Source organism: Thamnophis sirtalis, unplaced genomic scaffold, assembly GCF_051295495.1.
Source record: "Thamnophis sirtalis isolate CommonGarterSnake01/CBP01778 unplaced genomic scaffold, rThaSir2_p1.2 scaffold_1, whole genome shotgun sequence".
Lineage (NCBI taxonomy): Eukaryota > Metazoa > Chordata > Lepidosauria > Squamata > Natricidae > Thamnophis > Thamnophis sirtalis.
Window position 1 is genome coordinate 149,015,680 of NW_028261381.1, and position 23,967 is coordinate 149,039,646.

At 39.0% G+C, this 23,967-nt stretch overlaps 1 protein-coding gene and 1 long non-coding RNA gene across 2 annotated transcripts in view; one reads left to right on the top strand and one right to left on the bottom strand.

The window, feature by feature from the left end:
* The window catches only part of LOC148049772 (uncharacterized), a 61,534-nt gene that overhangs the window by 18,140 nt on the left and 19,427 nt on the right, over nucleotides 1–23,967 (bottom strand). The gene's annotated exons all lie outside the window — the stretch shown is intronic.
* WDR89 (WD repeat domain 89) lies at nucleotides 1,910–22,212 on the top strand. The gene is made up of 2 exons (XM_087727398.1): nucleotides 1,910–2,067; nucleotides 19,685–22,212. The coding sequence occupies exon 2, from the start codon at nucleotides 19,712–19,714 to the stop codon at nucleotides 20,864–20,866; it is 1,155 nt and encodes a 384-aa protein (XP_087583524.1). The 5' UTR covers nucleotides 1,910–2,067; nucleotides 19,685–19,711; the 3' UTR covers nucleotides 20,867–22,212.

Genomic DNA, 23,967 nt, shown 5'->3' on the forward strand with positions numbered 1-23,967 from the left:
GGATCACTGGTTTCTGAGCTTGATGGGCAAGGATCCCCCTCCCCACCACCTCTTTAGGAAAGAGGAGGTGTGGAACAGATCGTGGGATCACTGGTTTCTGAGCTTGGTTGGCAAGGATTCCCCACCCCACCACCTCTTGAGGAAAGAGAAGGTGTGGGACAGATCGTGGGATCACTGGTTTCTGAGCTTGGTTGGCAAGGATCCCCCACCCCACCACCTCTTGAGGAAAGAGGAGGTGTGGGACAGATCGTGGGATCACTGGTTTCTGAGCTTGATGGGCAAGGATCCCCCTCCCCACCACCTCTTGAGGAAAGAGGAGGTGTGGAACAGATCGTGGGATCACTGGTTTCTGAGCTTGATGGGCAAGGATTCCCCACCCCACCACCTCTTAGGGAAAGAGGAGGTGTGGGACAGATCGTGGGATCACTGGTTTCTGAGCTTGGTTGGCAAGGATCCCCCACCCCACCACCTCTTGAGGAAAGAGGAGGTGTGGGACAGATCGTGGGATCACTGGTTTCTGAGCTTGATGGGCAAGAATCCCCCACCCCACCACCTCTTGAGGAAAGAGGAGCTGTCAGGCAGATCGTGGGATCGCTGTTTTCTGAGCTTGGTGAGCAAGGATCCCACTATCTTACTATTTTATTTTTCTTTATGTACACTGAGAGCATATTCACCAAAGACAAATTCCTTGTGTGTCCAATCACACTTGGCTAATAAACTATTCTATTCTATTTTACTCTACTCTATTCCTTTCTATTTCAATTCTAACAAGGAGTTTAGCTTCTCTCTCTTGAAAATGTAAGCCAGCATAAGGCATTATAATGCAAGCTAGCCTTAACTTTCAAACAGTTCATTTAGTGACCAAAGTTACAATGGCATTGAAAAAAGTGTCTGATTACCATTTTGACACTTAGCGACCATTTTGACACTTAGCGACCATTTTGACACTTAGCGACCGTTGCAGCATCCTCATGGTCACGTGATCAAAATTTTGATTTTTGCCAAGTTACAATTTATATTTGTAAATTGTAATGTTGAAATAAAAAAATATTACAATACTATTTTTGCGTTGTATGAAAATTTTTGTTGCTCCGTATAAATTTTTTAATCAAACACCACCACCACCACCCCCACCCCCGGTCAAGGGTTTCCCTCTTTACCAATCTGAAAATCTGGTCACCTTATGCATGCACGTACTCCCGCTGCCACAACCAGTTCATCCAATCTGGGCCAAACCAGGAGCAACCCACCACTGATATATACTGTACTTGTGCATTTTGTTTTTCTTGCCTAAATGTAGAAAATGTAGAATTCATTTATTTGAGCAAAAATATTGAATTTGGAACTAATACAGGGGATCCAAGAGTACCTTTTCAAGAGGCAACTGGACTTAATCTTGTTTTTCTTTGAAAACATTTCGATTTTCATCCAAGACGCTTCTTCAGCTCAGAGCTGAAGAACTAGAGCTGAAGAAGCTTCTTGGATGAGAAGCGAAATGTCTTCAAAGAAAACCCAGAAGGCCCAATTGCCTCTTGAAAAAGTACCTTTGGGACAACCATGATCTGGATGACTGAGAATCTCCATAGACATAATAAAGCCCACGCTTAAGCCACTTTTCACCAAGAGGACCACCACAAGGATTTTTGCAAGTGCAGAAATGCTTTTGATTGTCAAGCAAATCTGCGGTGCTGTACAATTGACTCTCAAACAGATTAGGGGTTTGGAGGGAAAGAAAGACTCTTTAAATCAATTAATAAACATTCCCCCACAGGAAGCATCTGAACGCAAACCGGAAGTTACAGTTATTCTTCTCTTTTCCTTCTTTATCTCTACCGGATTACGGCTTTGGGCCGTGCTTGAAGCGCCCCGCCCCTTTCTTTTCTTGACCTATCAACGCAACATTACGCTACTTTTTGACGCCTGCGCCTTTCCTGCTGGAAGAGCAAGCCAATGGAATTGCTGCGGGAGAGAACGCAGAAGCAGGGGAAAAAACGTTTAGCACGCAAGCACGCAAGCACGCACGCACGTTCGGACGGCACAGAACATTCGTTTTATTCCCTCTAGGAGGTAATCGGCGTTTCTGGTATTATTTTCCACGTATGAAGGGTGCTTGCTCTCTTATGATAACTTGTGTGTCTATTAATTTATTTTGAGCCAAAATATTTTCTTCCGGTTTGGAAATATTTTTTTTCTAATGGAAGTTTAACAAAACAACGATTAGAAATCTTAGAGCAAAAGCAAAACAGCTCGGGGTGGGGTGGGGAATGCTATAAATTGAATGCCGGGTCTGAAACGTAAATTGCTTTTTGCTGCGCATGTTTCTGCTTTTTCTTCTTTCCCCCAATCCGTCAGCTACAAATTCAGGTCGGGATTGCTGAATGTTTTGAACTTTTGAACTCTGAACTCTGAACTCTGCTGCAAAGACAACTTTTCCATCGTTTAAAAACAGCCTTTTAGTCACAAGGCTACGTCAGATATCAAGTCAGATTTGGGACAGTTGCCTGCCAGGGTACAAATAAATATGAACTGATATCCAGCAACAAAATTTTCTTCCTCTCCCATTCACGGTTTGCGTAGATGTTAGGTCTGTATGGAATCCTTCCTTAGCTTCTCATTCACTTCCAAACCCCGACCCCTCTTTATTTCCATTATGATCACCCTGGATCTTTTTTTTTTTTAGGTAGAAGCAAATGGTTAATAAAATGTCTACAATTGCTTTGTACTTTTTAAAATCATCTCTTTCTTGCTCTTTGACCACATAGTTCACAACTGTCACTTTCCCTCCATATACAATATAACTTTCAGACCCATTTTTGCAGCCATCATTCTTTTTATATCCATTTTTTCCTCATTTTGAAGCAAGAAAATTTGTTTGTATAGCACCTCTTGGCACTGTTCTTGAAACAGTTGCATTTTTTGCACAATTATGCATTCCATTCTATTAGCTAAAGCGTGATCCAAAAGAAAAACACGTTTGCTTTAAGGAGTTGCTTTTAAATGTTATGTGTATGTCCCTGGCATCTTTTTCCTTTCAGATCAAAAATGCTGCAGAGCTTTAGGCTGTTCTTGCTGTCAAAATCATTCTTCCATTCTTTGCAAAAAACTGCTGTGGTTAGGAGTACCTATGATACAAATCTTTGTAATCTATATGTGACAGTTCTAAATATAATTTTGGAGGTAAAAAATAGATACAATTGGGTAAAGCCTTAATAATGGTTGCAATGGCAAGGACTATTATTGTTATTTCTATTTTTATATTGGATTTAAAAGAAAAACTAGTAGGTGGATTGTAAATTTGAAAATGTTGCTTAATTTGTATTGCTTTTTATGTAAAACAGGATAAAAGTTCTAGCAATTTAAATGAGTAATTTTTTAAAAAAACATAGCATATTTTATTGTGCTATCAATAAAGTGAGATACATGGAAGCAAAAAAATTCCTCAGCTGATAATGACTGAGCATTTTTTCTGACTTAATTTTACTTCCTTTACTTCAAAATAGCAAAGAGAACTTAATTCTTCTTTCTTGTATGGCAGGTATGGGTTTTATGTAAACTTCCAGATGTCCAGCTCCAATTTTTTTGCTTAACCAGCTTAGACAGTAGTGCTGAAGCTTTGAGCACTGCGGTGCACATAACATCTGGAGCATCAAACATTACCTATCCCTATTTTTGAACAAAAGGAAACATTATACTTGGTCCAAATTGCGTAGCTTGATCCAGAGTGATAGATTCCAGGTGCTGAACTTTTGGCTGTAATACTTAGTGCCATCAAGTGGGCTAACTAAGGAATGACATTAACATTCCCATTGAGGGCAATAATGGAAAGAATCTGTCTTGGGGACAACGGCTACAGAGGTAGTTTTCTTTGTAAGACTCCCAGTTGTTTACTGTTGCCTTCTTCAGTGAAGTTGTTTTGACTTCGTAGTCTAATCTATAGCTTTGAGTTTTCTTGATGATCTGGCATTCAAGTGTTAACCTGGTCTAACCCTGCCTCACCATTTCAGTCAAGGAGGGCTTTGTGAAGCACCCAATGCTACCAGTAAATCATAGCAATGCAGCATTTAGACATTTTGATTAATGAAATCATTACCCTGATTTCTGGCTGAAGTCTTTGAGGTACCTAGTAAGAAAATGTTGCAAGGTACTGAAAGCTATTCTTTTAAAATGAAGCAACAATAGGCCAGTGGAATAAAAACAACCAGAACTTAATGCTTCTTCCTATTCTCTCTCTTTCACTCCACCCATCCCATTTTCTTAAATTCTGGAATATGATTTAGAGCAAAGTTTTCTAGAATTCTTATAAATGCATGCATCCTGCATATATGTTGGAACAATACTTGCACATCCTCTAAAGGAGGCCAGTTTGTTGTCAATGTCATCTTCATGGCAGACAGAAGACTCAGATTTACAGTCCTTATCTCCACAAGTGATAGATGGGTCCTTTTCTATATGGGCTCAATCAGATTAACTTATCCTCACCCACTACTGCATGACTCCCTCTACTGTTTTCTGTTGTCCCCAGCAACCTCTGATTAGTATTGAGAATTCTCCAAGCTGAAATTTAAAACATTAAAGCAGAGCACTCTTTGCTTCAAGAAGTTTTTTTGTTTCTGTAAGTGTGCGTGTGTGTGTGTATGTATTAAACACAATTGTCTAGTATGTTTTTGATTTCTATTTTTAGTATTTTAGTATTAAGTCTTCATCTTTATCTCTACAGCAGTTAAGAATTGGGTATTTAATTTCAGTCTTCATATCTCGTGAAGGTATGATAAAACCAGTCTGATATAGTGATTAAGATATTGGTCTGGAATTGGATATTCCAATTCAAGGTCATCTTCAGCTCTGGTAGTTCACCAGCCAATCACTTTGGGCCAATATTCTCTTTCATCTTAACCAAACTCACAGAGTTGTTGTGTTGTGAGACTAGGAGGTGACAACATTATATACCATGAGTTATATAAAACGTATATAAAAGAAAGATGGGATATAAATCTTAATAAATATATAGTTTATATAAAATCTTCCTGTGATAAATAATATTTTAAACTTTCCCAGTTTCCTATATTTTTGGTGCTCTTCATCTGCACAGTCAGAGGAGGGCTGCTGGGGGTTCACAGAGGTTCGGAAGAACCTATAGCTAAGATTCTGTGCAGTTCGGAGAACCCCCAAATCCTCCTCCTGGCTGGCCCTGCCCCGCCCACCCCTCCCAGGAGTCCCCACACGGCCAGTTTTGAATGAAGGTAAGTGCAGGGCACGTGAGGAGGCTCGGGAACGGCAAAAAACGCGCCTGCTTGAAATTTGGGAATGTTTCCGGCCTCCAGAGGGGCTGGAGCCTGGGGAGGCCATTTTCGCCCTCCCAGAGGCTCGAGGAAAGCCTCTGGAGCCCAGAGAGGGCAAAAACGCCCTCCCTGCCATGGTGCAGGAGACTGACTAGGCCACACTCACCATGGCCACACCCACCCAGCAACTGGGCAGAGCCCCTTGCTAAAAATTTTAAAGCCCACCCCTGGGTATAGTTATATTAATGACCTAAGTGAAGGCGGTATAGGGATATTTATCAGATCTGCAGATCACACAAAACTAGGAGTGGATAACACTTCAGATAGACGGAGTTGGAGGAATGGATATCACTTCAGAATAGACAAATTTAGAGGAATGGATATCACTTTAGAAGAAAAAGGCAAAATTCCAAAAGTTTTGGGCAGGCACAAAAAGTGGGCTCAAGCAAGTTGGAAAAAGTTAACAAAGAGAAATCTAAAATTCTGCATCTGGAAAGAAGAAAGGAGAGAAAGAATTAAACAGTGGGGAAGATCTGAGAGTTGGATTAGGAGACCTCCAAGACCTCTTCCAACTTTGTGATTCTGTCATTATATAGATGGTGCTCAAGATAATTGAATTTATTGAAAGAATCACAACAATCATACTCTAAAACAATAGAGGGAAATGTACACATTTTTAACTATGTTCTTTATGTTTTGATTTTTGTGGGAGGATGGTTCTGTGTGGAGAATCACTGTGGTGAAATGGTTGAAAAATAAAACTTTTACTTGAGAAGTTTTTGATTTTGATCTTCCTACAGTGATGACCTTAGAGTCAGCCACAGTTCTCCCCCTCTGCCAGCAAAATGTTTAGGATACAATAATATTTATGATACAATAATGCACATGAGTGTATTTTGAAAGGAACTGCTGTATATCTTTAATATAACATGCAAGCTGTTTTTCAATTGAAAAACGAACTAAAACATTTTAGGGGAAAATACTAAAAATATGCTAACATGATTGCATATATTAAAGATGGAAAAAATTCAGAAGTGATTTATCTTGGTGTGATTTTTGGCCTATCACAACATGCAGTATATGGGATTATAGGGCAAGGCATTAAACTGTTAAACCATTTTGGTTTTAAGGTCAGAACATCCCTATCCCACAAGGAGGAAAGATGTAATTAGTCAGGGTTATTTTATTTTATTTGACAAGAAGCAAATGAGATAAATGTGTGTCTATCAAACAGACCAGGTATCAATAAAGCCGTCAATTGAACAATGTTGGAAGGGGTGCTCATAAAATGGTTCCTGAAAAGATTTCCAATGCTTGGTGTAATTAGATTTTGGATTTACAGTATCTTTTTTTAAAAAAATAGATCATACTGCTAGCACACATTACCTGGATAATGAAAGAGAAAGATTTGAAGGTGTTCTTGGAAAATATGTGAACTGCTGAACTGTTTCAAAGAAAAGGCCATTTAAAGCAAAGTAGCCCACGTTCCTCAGACCTTCAAACAATAACATGTGACAATAACATGTGATATTTTAAAGCATGACTCACTTTTCATATTGAAATAATACTTTGGTTGGACGTTCCAACTATCTTGTGATACCCACTCTAATGCACTCATTATATAAGCCAGGTTTCCAAGACAATAAGATCTGAAGAAACAACTGGCAATTGCAATTGACCTTTTGTGCCTTTAAGGAACAGCAAGGGTCCCGCCAGCAATTTGTGGTTAGTACATCAGCTTACAAATCCAAGTTTCAAAATTGCTGTTAGTTTTGTTCTGAGTATAATAAAATATACTCAGTGTGATAAAATTTTAACTCAAGAAGACTACAGATAAATATGCATCAATCCATTTATAGCAAATACAGGTATGTTCAAGCAAACCACTGAAAAACAGAAGGGAGGAATCAGAATGGTCAGAAAATTCCAGCGATTTCTAGAATTAGAAAATTCTAGAATTGGGAAAGCAAAAAAATTAAAACAATGACTCACACACATAAGCATGAAATAAAAGAGAAAAGAAATGGAGAGTGGCTTCTCTGAGGAGGGCATATCTAACTGAAACTTAGATCAGAAGTTGTATTCATTTGGATTGTACAAAATGTTTAAGCTTAGTTAATTTGAGGAGTTACTGTTGGAGGGTAAGGATGTTTCTGAGGAAGAATCCAGAACCTGTTCGAATCTAACAGTAAAGTTAGAAGCAGTAACCCTTTAAATGAAAGTCCTATAGCACCAGATAAAAAGCAAGCGGTTCTAAGCCACCCAACAACCTGAGAGACAGAAGCTGAGCTATACCGTATTTTTCAGAGTATAAGATGTTCCGAAGTGTAAGACACACCTAGCTTTTGGAAATCTGCCTCTGCCTCCCAGTAATTTGCCTCCTTGCAGCAAACAGCAAACAGTACAGAAGATATCCACTGTTTGTGGTGTTACATTTCAGACTATACTTGCACAGATGCTGTTAAAATTGATGTGGCTTTGTGGAAGTATACGTTATTCTCTGTTCTTTAAAAGAAGATAAAATAGCACTGGGCCTCTTCAGTTCAAGCATTTATTTTAAAAAGCTTATTTTGTTAATTTGTCTAGAACAATAATAAAAGTCTTTAAAAAATCTAATAATTTGAACATTCTATAGGCATTTATAGTTATTGACTTACCTCCTTGCGGCAAACAGCAAACAGCCTGTTCCAATTTAGCCTGATTAGCGCCCGCGCAAACACACACACACAAATCTGCTTCAGCCTCCTAGCAATTTGCCTCCTTGCAGCAAACAGCCACTTTCCCTTTCAATTTCAGCACAGGCCTCCCGATGATCAGCTGTTTCAGGCTGCAGCGATTGCCATAGCCTATTGCCGCCTCAAGCCGCATTTCCCCGTTTGCTGCAAGGAGGTAAATTGCTGGGAGGCAGAGGCCAAAGGGTGGGGGCTGGTGGGTGGGTGGGGCTACATTCGCACCAACACACCCAAATTTTCACCCTCTTTTAGGGGCGGGGGGAAAGTGTCTCATACTCCAAAAAATACAGTATATACTTAAAGACTTTTTGTGGAAGAAAGATTTACTGGGAAATCAGTATTGTTACTAACCAGATATTTCATAAAGCTGATGCAATCCAGTTGTATGAAAGATAGAAAGTTGTAGCCTCTGAGATAATTGAAATTATCAGTGGAACTCTGGGAAAATTTTTATTTTCTGTGACCAGTTTCCTAAAACTTTGTCCACCTCCTTTGATTGGAATGTTTGAATTTAGCTCTAGTTTGTTACCTATGTGTTCATGAATCTTGGCTTATAATATATCAATATGTGTGACAATGGTCAAATATAAGATTTAAGCCTTCTTGTGTGTGAGTCTGCCCAAATTATAAAAACTCTCATGAAAAATTGCAGAAATAGTATATTTGACAGATTTGATAGTATTACAAGATACTGAGATGCATTATCCATTCACTGTTTACGCAGGCATCACTGACCATCTGTAGGCTTCAGAGTACAACTCATAAAGTGCTGCTTTTAAGATGGTCATACGTTAATGTCATGGCTTGGTGTCAGAATACATTCAGGACCATCTCTAGCTGGAACTCATCATTCTCTCTGCTCATTCTCCAGGAGGAGAAGCTTAGCATAGTCTCCTTAGTGTGCGGTGTGGTATAGAGACTTGTTGTGGCCCAGCAGGAGCCGTTGGAGCTGCCACCAGACTCCGACAGCAAGGGGCCCTGTGAGTCGGCCCTGGAGGATGTGGAGGACCCTGGACAGGGTTCCGACTCTGAGCAGGGCTCAGAGAGACTGGTTGGCCATCAGGTGGCACCTGATCCTTGGATCAGTGGGGAGGAGACAAGGGAGAGTGATCCAGAAACCAACAGTGAGTTGTTCCGGGATGCACGACGTCAAAGAGCTCGGCGTCAAGAACAACTACGTAATTACAGGAGGTAATTACGGTCAGTTGATGGTCATTAGGCTCCTCTCCAGACTATAAAAAAGACTGCTGGTGCCACGCCCTTCTTGCAGAAGTCAACGCTTGGACTAGAGGGAAACTAACTTGCCAGGCTGGATTGCTGCCAGAGTTTGTTTGAATTGCTGCCAAGGTTTGTCGGCCTTGCTGCCAAGGTCCTTATCTGTTTGTTTACTTGGCTTTCAGCCACCGAGAGTCTGGACTTGCTATTAAAGGACATTCTCATTAAGCGTGTCTTGGCTTTCGTTACTGGATGGAGGAGGGGGTCAGAACAGAGACTCAAAAGGAATCTTTTATGCAATGAACCCCACAGATCAATCTCCTTGAGGTTCAAATTGTGTCTTTTCTGGCAATAGAAAACTGCTGAACACAGCTCTTTTGCACAGCAAATAATTGGAACCTTGTAAGTTACATTGTCTAGAACCATGGAATATTTTTCCCTTTCCCCTTTCTACATTATATGTTGTGTTGCTTTGTGCATTTTATGTTTTTTTTTAAAATTGTGAACTACTGAGGGTCAGTTGAGCTGTGGTGCATAAAACAAATAGATAAGTATCATAAACCATGAGAGATCTCTTGCAAATGTGCGAGACCCTAGTGTGGAGATACGTTTATATTTTTAATCCCAACAGCCAATTATGATGCTGAAGTACAAAAATTCATCAAAAGTCTCAGTTCTGGTAGGACAATGTATCACTAATCTGGATTAACCCTTCCTCCATCTCTCATTGTGATATTAAAAGTTTACATCTCACTAGTTCTTCCCATAATATGCACCAATTCAAGTGTCACTCTGGGCAGCTTCTACAAGTAAAAGTATTTTGGATAGCTGGAGTACATTAAGCAGTGCTCTGATCATCCAGGCAAGGCAGAAAGAAGCCAGACAGAAGAACAAGGAACTGTGCTTTATAGGATTCTGATGAATAATTTTAGTTGTCTAGTCATATTTATTTTAATTAAATAAGCATTCATCCGTGCAAGAACAAAAGTTTTTCTAAGAAAACATTAATGTTTTTCAGGTGAGGCATAGCATGTTCTGGCTTTTTACTGTAAAAACAGTGTCTCTGAAGGCAGGGACTCCATCCTGTGGTTTTTATATGTTCTGGAATTTTAAAAAAGTTAACCTCAGTTACTGATTGCTGCTGAATGTTACAAAAATTAAATCCGAAATGAACAATTTTGTGTTTATTATGAAAATGTTTTACAATTCTAATTTAATTCATAACTGAAACAGGACTCACAAAGCATTATATGTTCCTATATGGACTGAAATTGTTTTAGTAAATATTAATCACATACAAAGAAATCCAGATATGTCCATTGATTTGAAATGATTTTTAATTAACCTCAATTAAAATTTAGCAGTCATCCAATGAAGGTAATTGGCAGAAGATTTAGAATAGAAAAAGAAAGTATCTTTATATAGCAAATAATTATTCTGTGGAATTCCTTTACCAGAAGATGTCATGATCTCCTCAAATTGTATAGCTTTAAAAGTGGTTGGAGGTAACTCATGAACTATCAACTTGCATATATCTTCTGGGATAGTTGCAAGGGGATAACCCTGGGAGGGTTATATCTGTGGCTCTTGGTAGTGAGGACTATGATAGAGACAGTTGGTGATGCAGTGTAAAAAATGAAATGGTAGACCTTGGTAGAGATGTTCTTACATTTTCTTACTCGGCTGCTGATTTAAGAGCCGAGGTGGCGCAGTGGTTAAATGCAGCACTGCAGGCTACTTCAGCTGACTGCAGTTCTGCAGTTTGGCTGTTCAAATCTCACCGGCTCAGGGTTGACTCAGCCTTCCATCCTTCTGAGGTGGGTAAAATGAGGACCCGGATTGTTGTTGGGGGCAATATGCTGACTCTGTAAACCGCTTAGAGAGGGCTGAAAGCCCTATGAAGCGGTATATAAGTCTTTAAAAAAAAATCCCCCCCCCCTTCCAGAACGGGAAGACAGGTGAGGTCTAGGAAGAATGATAGAAGAACATATAGTCATTGCATGATTACCTGAACTAAAAGGGGGATTGAGATGATACAAGGCAGGCAGCTTCTTGAGTTTCAGTGCCATTTTGTGATACAGTAGGCTAGTAGGTGATGAAAGCCTTTATATTTAAAGATAACAAGTTGACACTGAACCTCAAAGATGCTGGAAAGCCAGGACAAAGACTCAGAAAGGAAGAGAAAGTTGTAATAAGAGCAGCATGAAAGAAACTAAAGCAAACTTTCAGAATGAAGTGAAAAGGAACGATGCTTGTTAGTAACGGAGAGAATCAGTAACAGTCAACTGCGTTGCGTGAACTCATGCCCGTTCTTGGCAAACATTAATAAACCTTGGTATAAATACAAAACACTCTGCTTTTTTGTGGGGGTTGTTCTTGGGTGGTTACATGGACCACTGACATTGCTCTCGGGGATGTGGAAACCATTGTAAAATCTCATCATTGCCAAAGTATTCTCTTTAAGTGGAGGAGGAAGAATGTAATTTATGAATCACTAGTCTATTTTTGAAAACCTTGTAGGATTAAATGACTCATAGGTCTCTTTTTAGCTTAAGAAATGGTGCTTATATCCAGTGTGTCAAACATTGAACATTACAATGTTTGATATTCCACTATCATTAAAGATCGTTTGGGCAGGTTTTTAGACCTTTTGGAGATGGTTTCCTAGTCCTTTAGTACTTTTAATATGCTCTTAAACAAAACAGTCCTTTTCATCTGTTTTTCAAATGACAATTGAATATTGGAATTCATTGCTGTCATTTTGTGTAACTTTTGAGAACTGGCTAAAAGCTAGATGCCATCTTCTGTGCATTGGAAATCTCTTTCTATAGAAAATTTCTCATTCTCTCATTTTTTCAACCATGGTTTTATATTGCATGTGAATCCTCCCAGTCCTTGTTTCTTTAGATATCTTTGTAATAGTTTCTAAACCACTATGAGTTTACAAACGTTTCTGTTGTGAAAGTTGTGTTCGGTTATCTAGAGCCACAAAATATGGAGATAGCCATGAGATTGGCTTTAAAACGGGTTAGGAGAATTTCATGGAAGACAGACCTATCAGGACAATCAATTTTCAAGACACAGTGTTACCTGTGGGAGGCGGTATAGCTCCAAATTCTAGTTGCAGGGAACTAGCCACTCCTCCTGCCTTGAACAGGCCAGAGGCATCTAGTTAGCCGCTATGAATGAATGAACTAGGAATGGAAGAAGACAAAGAGCTTGCAATGTCCTTGGAGCTTCAACTTAGAATGGAAGGTAAATAAGCCTCTCTTTGTCTCTGGCTTTCTGCACAAATTATGTAGCATGAGGTTAGATGAAGAGCTGAATTAATCTGGAACACAGGAATGTTTCCAAAGAACATAATCCAGCAAAGAAAAAAAAAACTCCTACATGAATCTTATTATGCTGTTGTTTGCTTTATTGCGTATTTTTTACATCACTGGAGAAAAAGGCACATCAATATAATGACTCTGTTATATCGTCTTTTTGTGCTAAACCAAAACGTTTTTTTTCCTTGAGACTGACATTCTAAGATCATGATTTTATGAAATAAGAAAACATCCCAAGTTTATAGATGCTTCAAATCTGCATTGCTAATTTCTGCTAGTAGGAAGTATCCTAACTCATAATGTCCTACTATGCATGGAGAACCACGATTTTGTACATTTTCCCACAAACGTTTGGTCCCTTTTCAGATTCTCCCTTCATAGTGTAGCAGCAACTTCCTTTTAAGAAGATCAAGAGTTGCTGGCTACCCCAGTGATTTATTTTTAACCAGATTGCTTGTTTAACCTTAAGATTTCATTCCTAAAGAGGCAGAGAATTTTGATTTCAACAGTTGACATTTTTCCACATGTCCAAAACAAGATTCAGTGAAATGTTAATGGCTGATAAAAATGCAGCATGACTGGCTATTCCTCCATTGTTTGGGATGTTGGTTTTCCTATAAAAGGCGGTACCCTCGAAGTGTAAATATTGCTCTAGAAAACATAGAAATGATTCTTTTTTACCTAATACGATAGCAATCTGGGAAAGTTCCAAAAAAATTTTCAGGTAACCCAAGCTTCTTAAGGCTTCTGACTGTTGAAAGCTCACTTTTCCTCCTTAAATTAAAACTGAAAGTAGATTTCCTTGTTCAAATTGTATTTTGAAGTCTTGTAAGTCACAGTAACATTTCCAACAAGTGAATTTAATGTGAGACTGTCTTGCCCAAAGCTTGAACAATTTGTTTGGGAACCTAAAAGCATTCACTATTTTGGGGAAGCTGATGGCACCGGGTCTCCAGGATATGTCCTCTATTCTTTTCCTCTTTGCAATTGGGCGATTTCAAAATGAAGCAATGAATTTCAGTCACCCATGGATTCATTGTAGAGGAATGTCAGTAGGAATGAACATGTTGTTAGGTCTTTTGGTTTAAATTGTGAGCACTGGAGTCTAATTCGTTCTGAAGCAGGAAGCAAGTTTAATTTGAACATGAAAGTCAATATTGTTCCTTCAATTTCCAACAAGCACTTTGTTGATCTAGAAAACATATCTTATAACAAAAAGTGTTCCTCAGCATATTTCTCTGCTAAGCACCTCCCCATTACATTCAAGTGATTAATACTTTATGCACTAATTGATCTCTTTACCAAAAATTACAACGTGCTTCACAGAACGCCTTGAAACGTACGATTCATCATATTGCAGTTAAGGGGGCTGAGGCGAAGAGAGCATCTTGCTTAGAACTATTGAGAGTCAAACCCCAGACTTTCATTACTCAGCTGTCATGTAGCTTACATCCTCTGCTTTTTCACTTTGAGCCTTTCGGGTGTTTGGGAGTATAGTTCCATCAATCCCAGCCACAGCAGCCAATATGTAGGCAGGCCTGGGATTATAGTACAGAATACTTGAGGCAATAATCAGGAAATCTATGGTAAGTGGGTTGAGTGTGTTACCCTGCCCAATATTTGGTTTCTCCCGAGTATCCTAGATAGGTAGTCTTCAATTTACGACCACAATTGAGCCCAACATTTCTGTTGATAAGTGAAACATTTGTGGAGTTTTATTATTACAACCTTTCTTGCCATAGTTGTTAAGCGAGTCACTGTGGTTGATAAGATACTGACCTGGTTGTTAAGTGAATCTGGGTTTCCCATTGACTTTGTCAGAAGGTTGTAAAAGGTGATCCCGTGACCTTGGGACACAGCAATGGTCGTAAGTATGAACCAGTTGCCACACACCTGAGTTTTGATCACATGTTCATGGGGATGTTGCCAAGATTGTAACTCTGAAAAACGGTCCGAAGTCACTTTTTTTCAGTTCCGTTGTAATTTTGAATAGTCCCTAAATGAACTGTTATAAGTAGAGGACTACCAGTATCCATTTCACGCTTTGATGCAGGAAGTTCTGTTGAGAAAGCAAACCCCAGAAATGTATGCCCCATTTATTTGGATGGCATATTGGTGTTCTTTGGGGACAACCCCCTCAAATTCCTAAGGAGGAAAATGTCCTCACGACTGAGCTAGTATAGGTAGAAATCATTCGGCAACTAAGGACAAATCTACAATTGCTGTAGTGTGTGGAGGGGGACAATTACAGAAAAGGCTTTACTGGAACATTCATTTTTCTGTGTAAAACTTCTTCAGTGTTTTTCCTTCTCCTGATTCAACCCTGGTTTTGGAATTTTCTCTCTGGCAAGCTAAAGGGTGGGGAGGTAAGGAACCAGGCCACGCGTGCTGGAATTCTAGGGAAGAAATGATGACTTGTTCTCCATACAACTTATGAAGGGAAAAATACATTGAGAATTATGTGTCAGTGATACTGGTTTGAGCCATCTAAAGAGCAAACCACTCTTTGGTTTTGAAATGAAAGGGTTTCAAAATGCTTGGTTTGGGTTATTTTTCTATAAACCGCTTTATAGTTCAAAGCAAAATGTAGTCCATGAGGGAAATTAAATTACCTAATGAGGGTTCTTAACTATCTATTAAGGTTTACCAAAAGTGCCTTGTACAGCAAATGCTAAATTTGCAAGAGAGTGTGCCCGATGACTATCATTAAGTGTTGCACCTTATGATTTTTGATGAATGTATCTTGTCTTTTTATGTACACTGAGAGTATATGCACCAAAGACAAACTCGTTGTGTGTCCAATCACACATGGCCAATAGAGTTCTATTCTATTTTGGGGTATGTGCATATGTGTGTGCGCATCAGAGGTGGTATTCAGCGGGTTCTGACCAGTTCTAGAGAACTGGTAGCAGAAATTTTGAGTAGTTTGGAGAACTGGTAAATACCACCTCTGATAGGCCCTAGAGTGGGGTGGGAAATTTTGCAATAGCCTTCTCCTGGAGTGGGGTGGGAATGGAGGTTTTACAGTATCCTTCCCCTGCCACACCATACCCTCCCCAAGCCACGCCCACAGAACAGGTAGTAAAAATTTTTGAATCCCATCACTGGTGTACATCTGTTCCTTTTGAAGGATAACAGAAGCAGCAGCACTTTTGAAGCACTCAGGATTATGAATAGGATTTAGGAGCTGGGCAGTGTTTTGTGATGCTTTTGCCCGATGAAGATTTAGGATGGTTAGGCTGAGGTCAGTTTAGCCTTGGTGGCCAGTATGACAAGAGGGATTTTCAGTAGAATTGCTTCTAAAAAAAAGTCCCAAGCCCTTGTAATTGTGCTGTGCAGAATTCCTGGGATGTAGAAAACTAACTTTGTGGACAGCCTTGTGGTGGGACTTTATTAGATTTTTAAAATCCCACTTTTATTATAAGTAATTCAGGTAGCGAAGATGCTTAATATTCCTTCCTCCTACTATTTCCCATAACCACAACCATTTGAGGTGAAGTGGGCTGAGAGAGTGATTGGCTTAAAGTCACCCAGCCGGATTTCATGATCTCATGGTTTCTAGTTTGAGGCCTTAAGTAATAGACCAAACTTTACTTAAGAAGTCATTGATTGGGGTTATTTGTAATTTGGAGATAGCTTTTCCTTCTGTTTTTGTGTTTATTTCTGGAATTGTGTTCTAGTTAGGCTGAGCGAGCATATATATGCTTCGAAAAGAAAAGTCAAACAAATGAGTGAGCAGGACAATCTTAATTACCCTGCTACTCAATTGCTGTAGATGCGGCCTCCTGAATTGCTCATATTAATAACAGAGCAGCTTCAAACATTTGCATCATTTTCTTTTCTCTTTCCAAAGCAAAAATAATAATATCCAAGTTGAATTGTCAATGAAGGATCTCAGTAACAATATTGAAATACTAAGTTGGCTTGAATAATATTTTTCACAAGGTTGCATATATTTTGAGAACGATTAGGCCACTTTGTGTGTCATCTTCATATGTGCAAAGATATGTACATGTATGCAGATTAAAAAAACTTATTACAAGCAGATTAGATTTTTGGAGGGTGTAGATCTATATTTGAATAATTCAGGGCCCTCTGGATTCTGACATGAGAGTATTTCTTAAGCTCTTTGTTTGACAACAGTGAAGAACAAATCTTAGCTTTGTGTTAAAAATCAATAAATTGATGGCTCGCAACCCAGCTGTGTGTGGATGTGTCCCAATTTCTCTTAAGTATGGCATGCACATGCTCCAACAACCTCTTTCATTTGCCCTTCTCAGGTTACTTTTTATTTTATCTGAACTGATCTTTCTGTATCTGAAGTACCTTCAAATTAGAGACATACAATGTTCAACACTGAGCAGGTAAAATAACTATTTTTGGCCACACTGACAGCATTTTTTCTTGTCAGCATGAGGTCTTCCTCAGTACAAGTCGAAAGTCATCATATGCACCGAGCCCTATGTGAGATGGATTGTTGTTCTCCACATTCACATCAAGTGTCCTCCATGGGGAAGCTCCATTTTCTTAGATTGCCCTTTGATCTTCCTATCCTGGTGTACAGTCTATTTAGCTATTTCCATTCAGGCCAAGCTTATTCTTGAACAGGTGGTAGACAGTAATGTGGTTTTGCCAAATTGCCTGATAGATCGTTTACTGTATTAAAAAATAAAATAGACGCATTTGTGGTATATTTCTTTATTGACTCGTGTAAAAACATTGAGCCTATTAGATATTAACAAAAACGTTTTTCATGAAAAACCTGTGTGTTTTTTAACAAATAAAAAATAACAAAGAGTACTGTTGTTTCAATTGTTCGCAAATGTGTTCAATATCTGGCAAAGAATTTTGCTTTTATGGACCCCTGAAAAGGGCTTTGGACAGCACCCCTCCCCAACAGGGTTCCTTAGACCACAGTTTAATAAACTGGTCTACAATGATTAGCATTGTTATGTCCAAGTAGTGTTTTCTCCCTGGAGCTGTGATAGTTTTGCTAGGGATACAAGCTTTCATTGACCAACCGTCAGTAGGTAGCAAGAACAATCTGCCATTTATTGGCAACCTTAGGCCTCTATGGGCATACCCTTTTCCTCTAATCCCTGAGCATTGTTCCTTAAGGCCAATCTGCTTTTAGTAGCAGTTCAGTTCTTTCAAGCCAAATCCCCCCTACTCCCATAATATCACAGCAATGGCCAGCTGTACTTATGGTGGTGCTGAGGTTGTATGGTGAAGCCGCTTCACAGAGCACACCCTTAGCTGCTATTTTGGCTGCTTTAACAGAAGAGCACTAGCCTGTGTTCCGAAGCAACCTGAGCAACAATTTGTAGGTAAGTTGCAATCATCTTGTGAAGCCGGAGAGACTGATCTGCGCTTGTCCTCCTATCTTGTCAGTCATAGTCAAGAGCCGAGGTGGCGCAGTGATTAGGGTGCAGTACTGCAGGCCACTTCAGCTGACTGTTATATGCGGTTCAGCGGTTCTAATCTCACTGGCTCAAGGTTGACTCAGCCTTCCATCCTTCCGAGGTGGGTGAAATGAGGACCCAGATTGTGGGGACAATATGCTGACTCTGTAAACCGCTTAGAGAGGGCTGAAAGCCCTATGAAGCGATATATAAGTCTAACTGCTATTGCTATTGTTTGGGCTGCCACCTATTCAAGCCAACGCAGATCACTAAGCAGGAAATCGGCTCAGAGACCTAGGGGGTAAAGAATCCTCTTGTGCCTTTTGCCCACCAATTCTGTTAGCCTAGGCAGCTGATTTCTGGCTGGGAGAGATAGAAAACGAATGGGGAGTGAATCCTGATGGATAGCTTACTGTAAAGACTTAGTCATCTGTCAAAATCATTGCCCATCATAGCACTGCTGTGAAGAATAGCAGATGGTTTTCCTGCCTGCTGGTGGTGTTGAGAAGGGGGTGGATGGCATCGTTCTGTGGCAGGGGGATTTGCCTTGATGGACTTGGGATGATGCAATGGTTGCAAGATTAAAAGTCCCCCTCTTGACAAAAAAAATCAGGCTCAATGTCACACAGACATTGAGAAACTTCATGCCTGATTAAAGTACGTGTCTGTCTTACATCTGAAAACGTGAAAGGGCAGAAGTGTTAAGTAATGGAGGAAGAAGTTTGGCATTCCTGGAGGTTTCCTACAGTGTGAATGAAACACTCTATGTGTCAAGGGAGAAAAGTAACATATACATCGATAATTAGTAAGGTCATCATTTTTTCGTGTGACTGTGCAGTGTTGATGGAAGATTTCTCATATTTTCTTCTTGAGTTCCCAAGGCCTGGTCAAAACTATTTTTTCATCTCCCTGTCAGTGGACAATGATATGTCATATGACAGCTAATACTGATTGTATTCAGTTTCACAATTATAAATATACTTGTTCATTATTTCAGTTAAATTGCTTTGCAGAAGTTGAGCTACAAATATAACCTGTGGCCTAGCAATTTAAGGTCCATGGGCCATATCTGATTTTGAAGATATTTTATTTGGTTTCTAAAAGTTCCACCCAATTTAAGTCAGGCTGTGATAAAGATTTCATTCATTGGATAAATGGGAAGTGTTACAAATTTGACTATTCCTATTTTTATTGCAGTTTTTGTGTGGTAATTAATATTAGCCACATTGTAGGATGTATAGAGTTGGATTGGACTATACCACACTAGTCTGGGCTGGAAGTTGGATTTTTTTATTCAACTTCTCAATCTAGGGCTGAGAGAGTATTTGGCCAAAGTCATAAAGAAAACTTTTCTGCCTCAGGGAGGACTACAGTCTGAATTTCCCCACTCTCCCCTTGTTGAGCATCGTAATCACTACCATACACATGTACATGCATATATATATCAATATCTGGCCCCAGTCAGGCCAGCTTCACTGTCTATCTGTTGTGATAGTCGTTTACAACCCTGTGCTATCCAAATGAAATGGGTAGCATGTCTGACAGGTGCTGGGATGTGGAAGACCATGCCATGCTTTGCTTTATAATGCCAAACTTTTATGGGACGCTGATAGTCCTCTGAATTCTTATGCACTCAGTAATGAATGGCCCTCAGATTTAGAGAAATTGTCTATTCATGTATAAAGCATTAAAGGAAGGATAATTATCTTTATCTTTATTTATTGCAGACCTTTACTTTCCTGGATGCAGCTCTAATGTCAGTTGCCATGGAGAAGATCAAGGAACAGTTTTCTAGCCTTCAAATAGCAAAACGGTGTTCACTACCAGAAGACCCATCTTACTTATTGGACATAGATATTTCAAGAGCAGAAGGGAGCAATTTAGTGGCTGTTTCCTGCTCCAATACATCAATCAGAGTTTACAACAGGGAGACATTGTGCTTGCTACAAGAATATAATAGCCCTCCTGCATTGCTAAGTGATGTCAGATTTGCACATACAAATGAAAATATATTATTTTCAGCTGGCAGTGATGGATCATTGAAGTGTTGGGATATTCGTTCATCTGCCGTGAAGCCTGTACAGTTGTTTTCTGGCTCTCCTTCCAATGTTTTCATTAGCTGTGATATAAGCTGCAATGACCTTGTAGTATGTGCTGGCACAGAAAAAGTGAAAGAGGATGCATTCATAATATTCTGGGATGCGAGAGGCTGCCCAAACAGTGCCTCTTCTAGCAAAAAGCCACTAGGTGTCTATTCAGAGTCTCATAACGATGATGTTACTAAAGTATGTTTTCATCCCAACAAACCACATTTGCTTGCTTCAGGCTCAACTGATGGATTGGTAAATGTGTTTGATATTAACAAAGACAAGGAAGAAAATGCTCTGGTTTCCACTTGTAACTCTGATTCTTCCGTAAGTTTTATTGGATGGGCTGGAAAAGATTATTGGCAGGTTTACTGCATGACACACGATGAAGGGTTTTGTTATTGGGATCTTGCTGAGCTGGATTCTGAAAAGTCAACTACATTATTACATATTCCAGACGTCAGAGAAGTAGAAAATATCAAACTGGATTACTTAATTGGGGGTGTTTATCATGAACAAGTGGACAAGTTGTTTGCATTTGGAGGGATGTCAACAGGAAGCATTTGTCTCGTAGAGTGTTGTGCTCAAGGACTGAATTCTGTGGGAATACTTCAGGGAGGACACTCTGCTACCGTTCGTTCCTTCTGCTGGAATATGGTTGATGATTCTCTATTTACAGGAGGAGAGGATGCAGAGTTGTTGCTATGGAAACCAGGAGCGGTAGAAAAAGCTTTGAGTAAGAAGACTTCTCTGAAAGCGCCTTCCTCTGTCAATCAGCAAACAAAAGTTCATCAACATTCCTTGCAAACAAAAAAAAAGTAAAGAAATGAAGAGTTCCATTTTTAACACTTCTAAAGAGGTGTGTGTGTGTATGTGCGTGTGTGTGTGTAGAACACAAAAGAGCGGTTGAAATTTAACGGCAATTAAATATGGTAACTGTTGTGTAGACTAGAACCTATTTTATTTTGCACAAAAATGTATGCTGTAATAAATTTGTTTCTATAGTGCAGCGATACTAGTGCAGCGATTCCTGCTTGTATGAATTGATGTTTCAAAAAGCTATAGTTTTAAAAGGCTGAGTTTATGCTTTCACCCTGAATATGTTTACCCATTCAATTGAAACCAATAGGGTCCAATTGGGTAGGATTGATTGTCCAGTACAACAAATATACACAAGAATGTTTTACTATACAATTTATTAATCATATATGGCATAGGGCCTGGCTACCTATAAAACCTGTTTCGTCTCACCACATCATCCTGTCCCACTCATTCAGGCAGGGAAGGCATGCTACAGATGGGATCAAGGAAGAGGGCCTGTGTTGTGGCTGCCCCTACTTTGTGGAACATCTTGTCTTCAGAGGTGAGGGAAGCCCTTAATCTCTTGGCCTTTCACAAAGGGTTAAAATCTGGCTGTGTAGTCTTGCATAGGGGACACAGTCCCACACAGCCATGGGGCTGGTTGGCCCTATGAGAACCTTCCTGCCTATATTAACATCTTTTAGTCTCTCCATCTTTTGTAATGTTATAATGTTTTACATTTTTAATTGTTTTTATCTTAAATTAGATGGTTTTTAATGTTTTATTATACTGATTAAATTGTACATCACCCAGAGCCCCTTTATGGGGGAGATGGGTGGTTAAGAAGTTTGATATGTATATAAGTAAATGTTGCTTACTTGTAGTTTTACTTGTGTGTTTCAATGAACTGCATTTTTGCAAATCAATACAATATTGATACATAAAGGGAGGTGGGACTTGAAGCAGCCTTGATGTGTAATTGTGAAGAAATTGCAGCAGAGAACTTGGTCCACAGGCCATATTTGAGGAAGACTTAAGTTTTATCTCAATAATCTTAAAAAACGGAGTCAATACTGAGGAGGAGGAGGAGGAGGAAGAACTGCTTAAATAACCCGATAAAGCAGACTACCCACGTCACCCATCAAAAGAGATCAAATTAGTTAGAGAACAATCATGGTACTTGAGGATACCTAAAATGAGACGTGAATTGTAATTAGCTTATATTGTAATGTCCATTCCCAGGTTCTATAAAATGTTACCTTTATTCTGGTTTGAAATACATTTTGATTGAAGATGGTAAAAGAATTGTAACTCTCTGGAAAAAGAATAATTTGGAGGTAAAATAAATGCTGTTGTGTATTTAGTAACAGAGTGTTTTTGTTTGTTGTGTAGTCATCTAGAAGATGGTGGAAGTTGGCAAATTGGTGTCCACAGCACCAGGGTCTGTGTCACCACTAGATGGCATCCACTATTCTATATCTTTTTTAAACCTCAAAGAGATAGCCAGGTTTTGCAAGACTATTCATTATTGTTATGTCAACTCCTATGAAATTTTGTTCATTTTTTTTCTATTTCCAAAGTTGAGTTTTTTTAATATTGTGAGAACACGTTTGTTATCTGATGAGGTGATTGAGCCTTAATTTAAACTGAACAGCTAATATTTTGGGGAAGCTATTCTATTTTATACACCAACTTTTGAAGATTTGTCCATGACTTAATTTGCACAGGGCGCTACCATCACAATATTAGGATTCACTTATTTGGAACTCCACACTTTAACTGGAGATGTCAGGAATGATCTAGAAAATGTTTACTTTGAGAGGAAGGAGAAGAGAACAGTTTCTGGTAGAGGGAGGAGGAAAATCCCTAATCTGCCAGAATGTTGACTTTACATTTTATTTTAATTATTTTGTTTGTTTGTCATAAACTGCTCAGAATCATTGAGACTTGGGGGGGGGGGGAGCATACAAGATTCACAAATTATTATACACAAAAAGATGTGAAATCACAGCTGCCAGTTCTTTAGTTGGTGTTGGCCTTCATGCACATTGCGTTCTTCCAAAGATCCTTGCATGTCAAAAGGTATTTCTGTAGTATATGTGCAGAGCCATATTTGTAACTGACAGATGAAAATTTTGTCAATGTACAGTTTTTCTAAGTGCCATCCAAGAGTTTTTGGAATGGCAGCTGGTGTGCTGATAACCACGGGGTCACTATGGCCAGTTTATGCCATCATCTTTCCATTTTGCTTTTCATATCTTGATAAGTGTAAACTTCTCCAATTTTTTGTCTTGTATTTTCATATTCCCTTGGTATTGCCACATTTATCCATATCTTCATTTTTCCCCAACCAGTTATCTTGTGTTTTAAGACCAAGAATTTATCCGTCTGTATTTGGAAATCATTGTGGGATTTTAACCTGCACATTTTTGATTACTTTTTAAGTACGTATATGTTCCTACCAATTGTTCATTATTGTTATGTAATAATTGTTACAGATGTCCCAGTGAATCATTTTGGCAACTCTTGTTATGTCATTATTTATAATCAGTTTGTGCAATTTTCTTGTACAAGGTGAGTATATGATTTGCTGTTTCTTCTGCTTCTTTGCACAATCTGCACTTTGAATCATTGGATGATTCTTCAGTCCTAGTCTGAATAACTTGTTCTTGAGCAGCCAAAATCAAGTAGTTTAGTAGTTAACTTGAGCTAGATAAGGTCCAGCATTGACTACTGACCCCATGTATTTGCATGCGTCTAGTTTGAATTTAACTTTGCCCTCCTTCGAAATTGCCTACCGTAATTTGAGGACAGAAAGAATAAAATAATTTAAGGTTATGGCTAGTTGTCCTGATTGTAAAAGAGTTTTAAAGAATTTGAAACTTACTTGTTACCTGTTTCAAGAAATGTGCTTCAGCATAATTGTGAAAGGAATTGGTTGATAAGGATTTATTTCCTTAAGGATATCTTCATAGAACTGGGCATATGGAAGGTTACATTTACTACTGCCTGATATACTTTGCAAATGATTGTCAAAAACACGGAGATATCAACAAGAAAAATCTGTTTAATGTCTAAATAACTAAATTTGTAGCTGCTTTTTCACTTTCTTTTGCAATTGA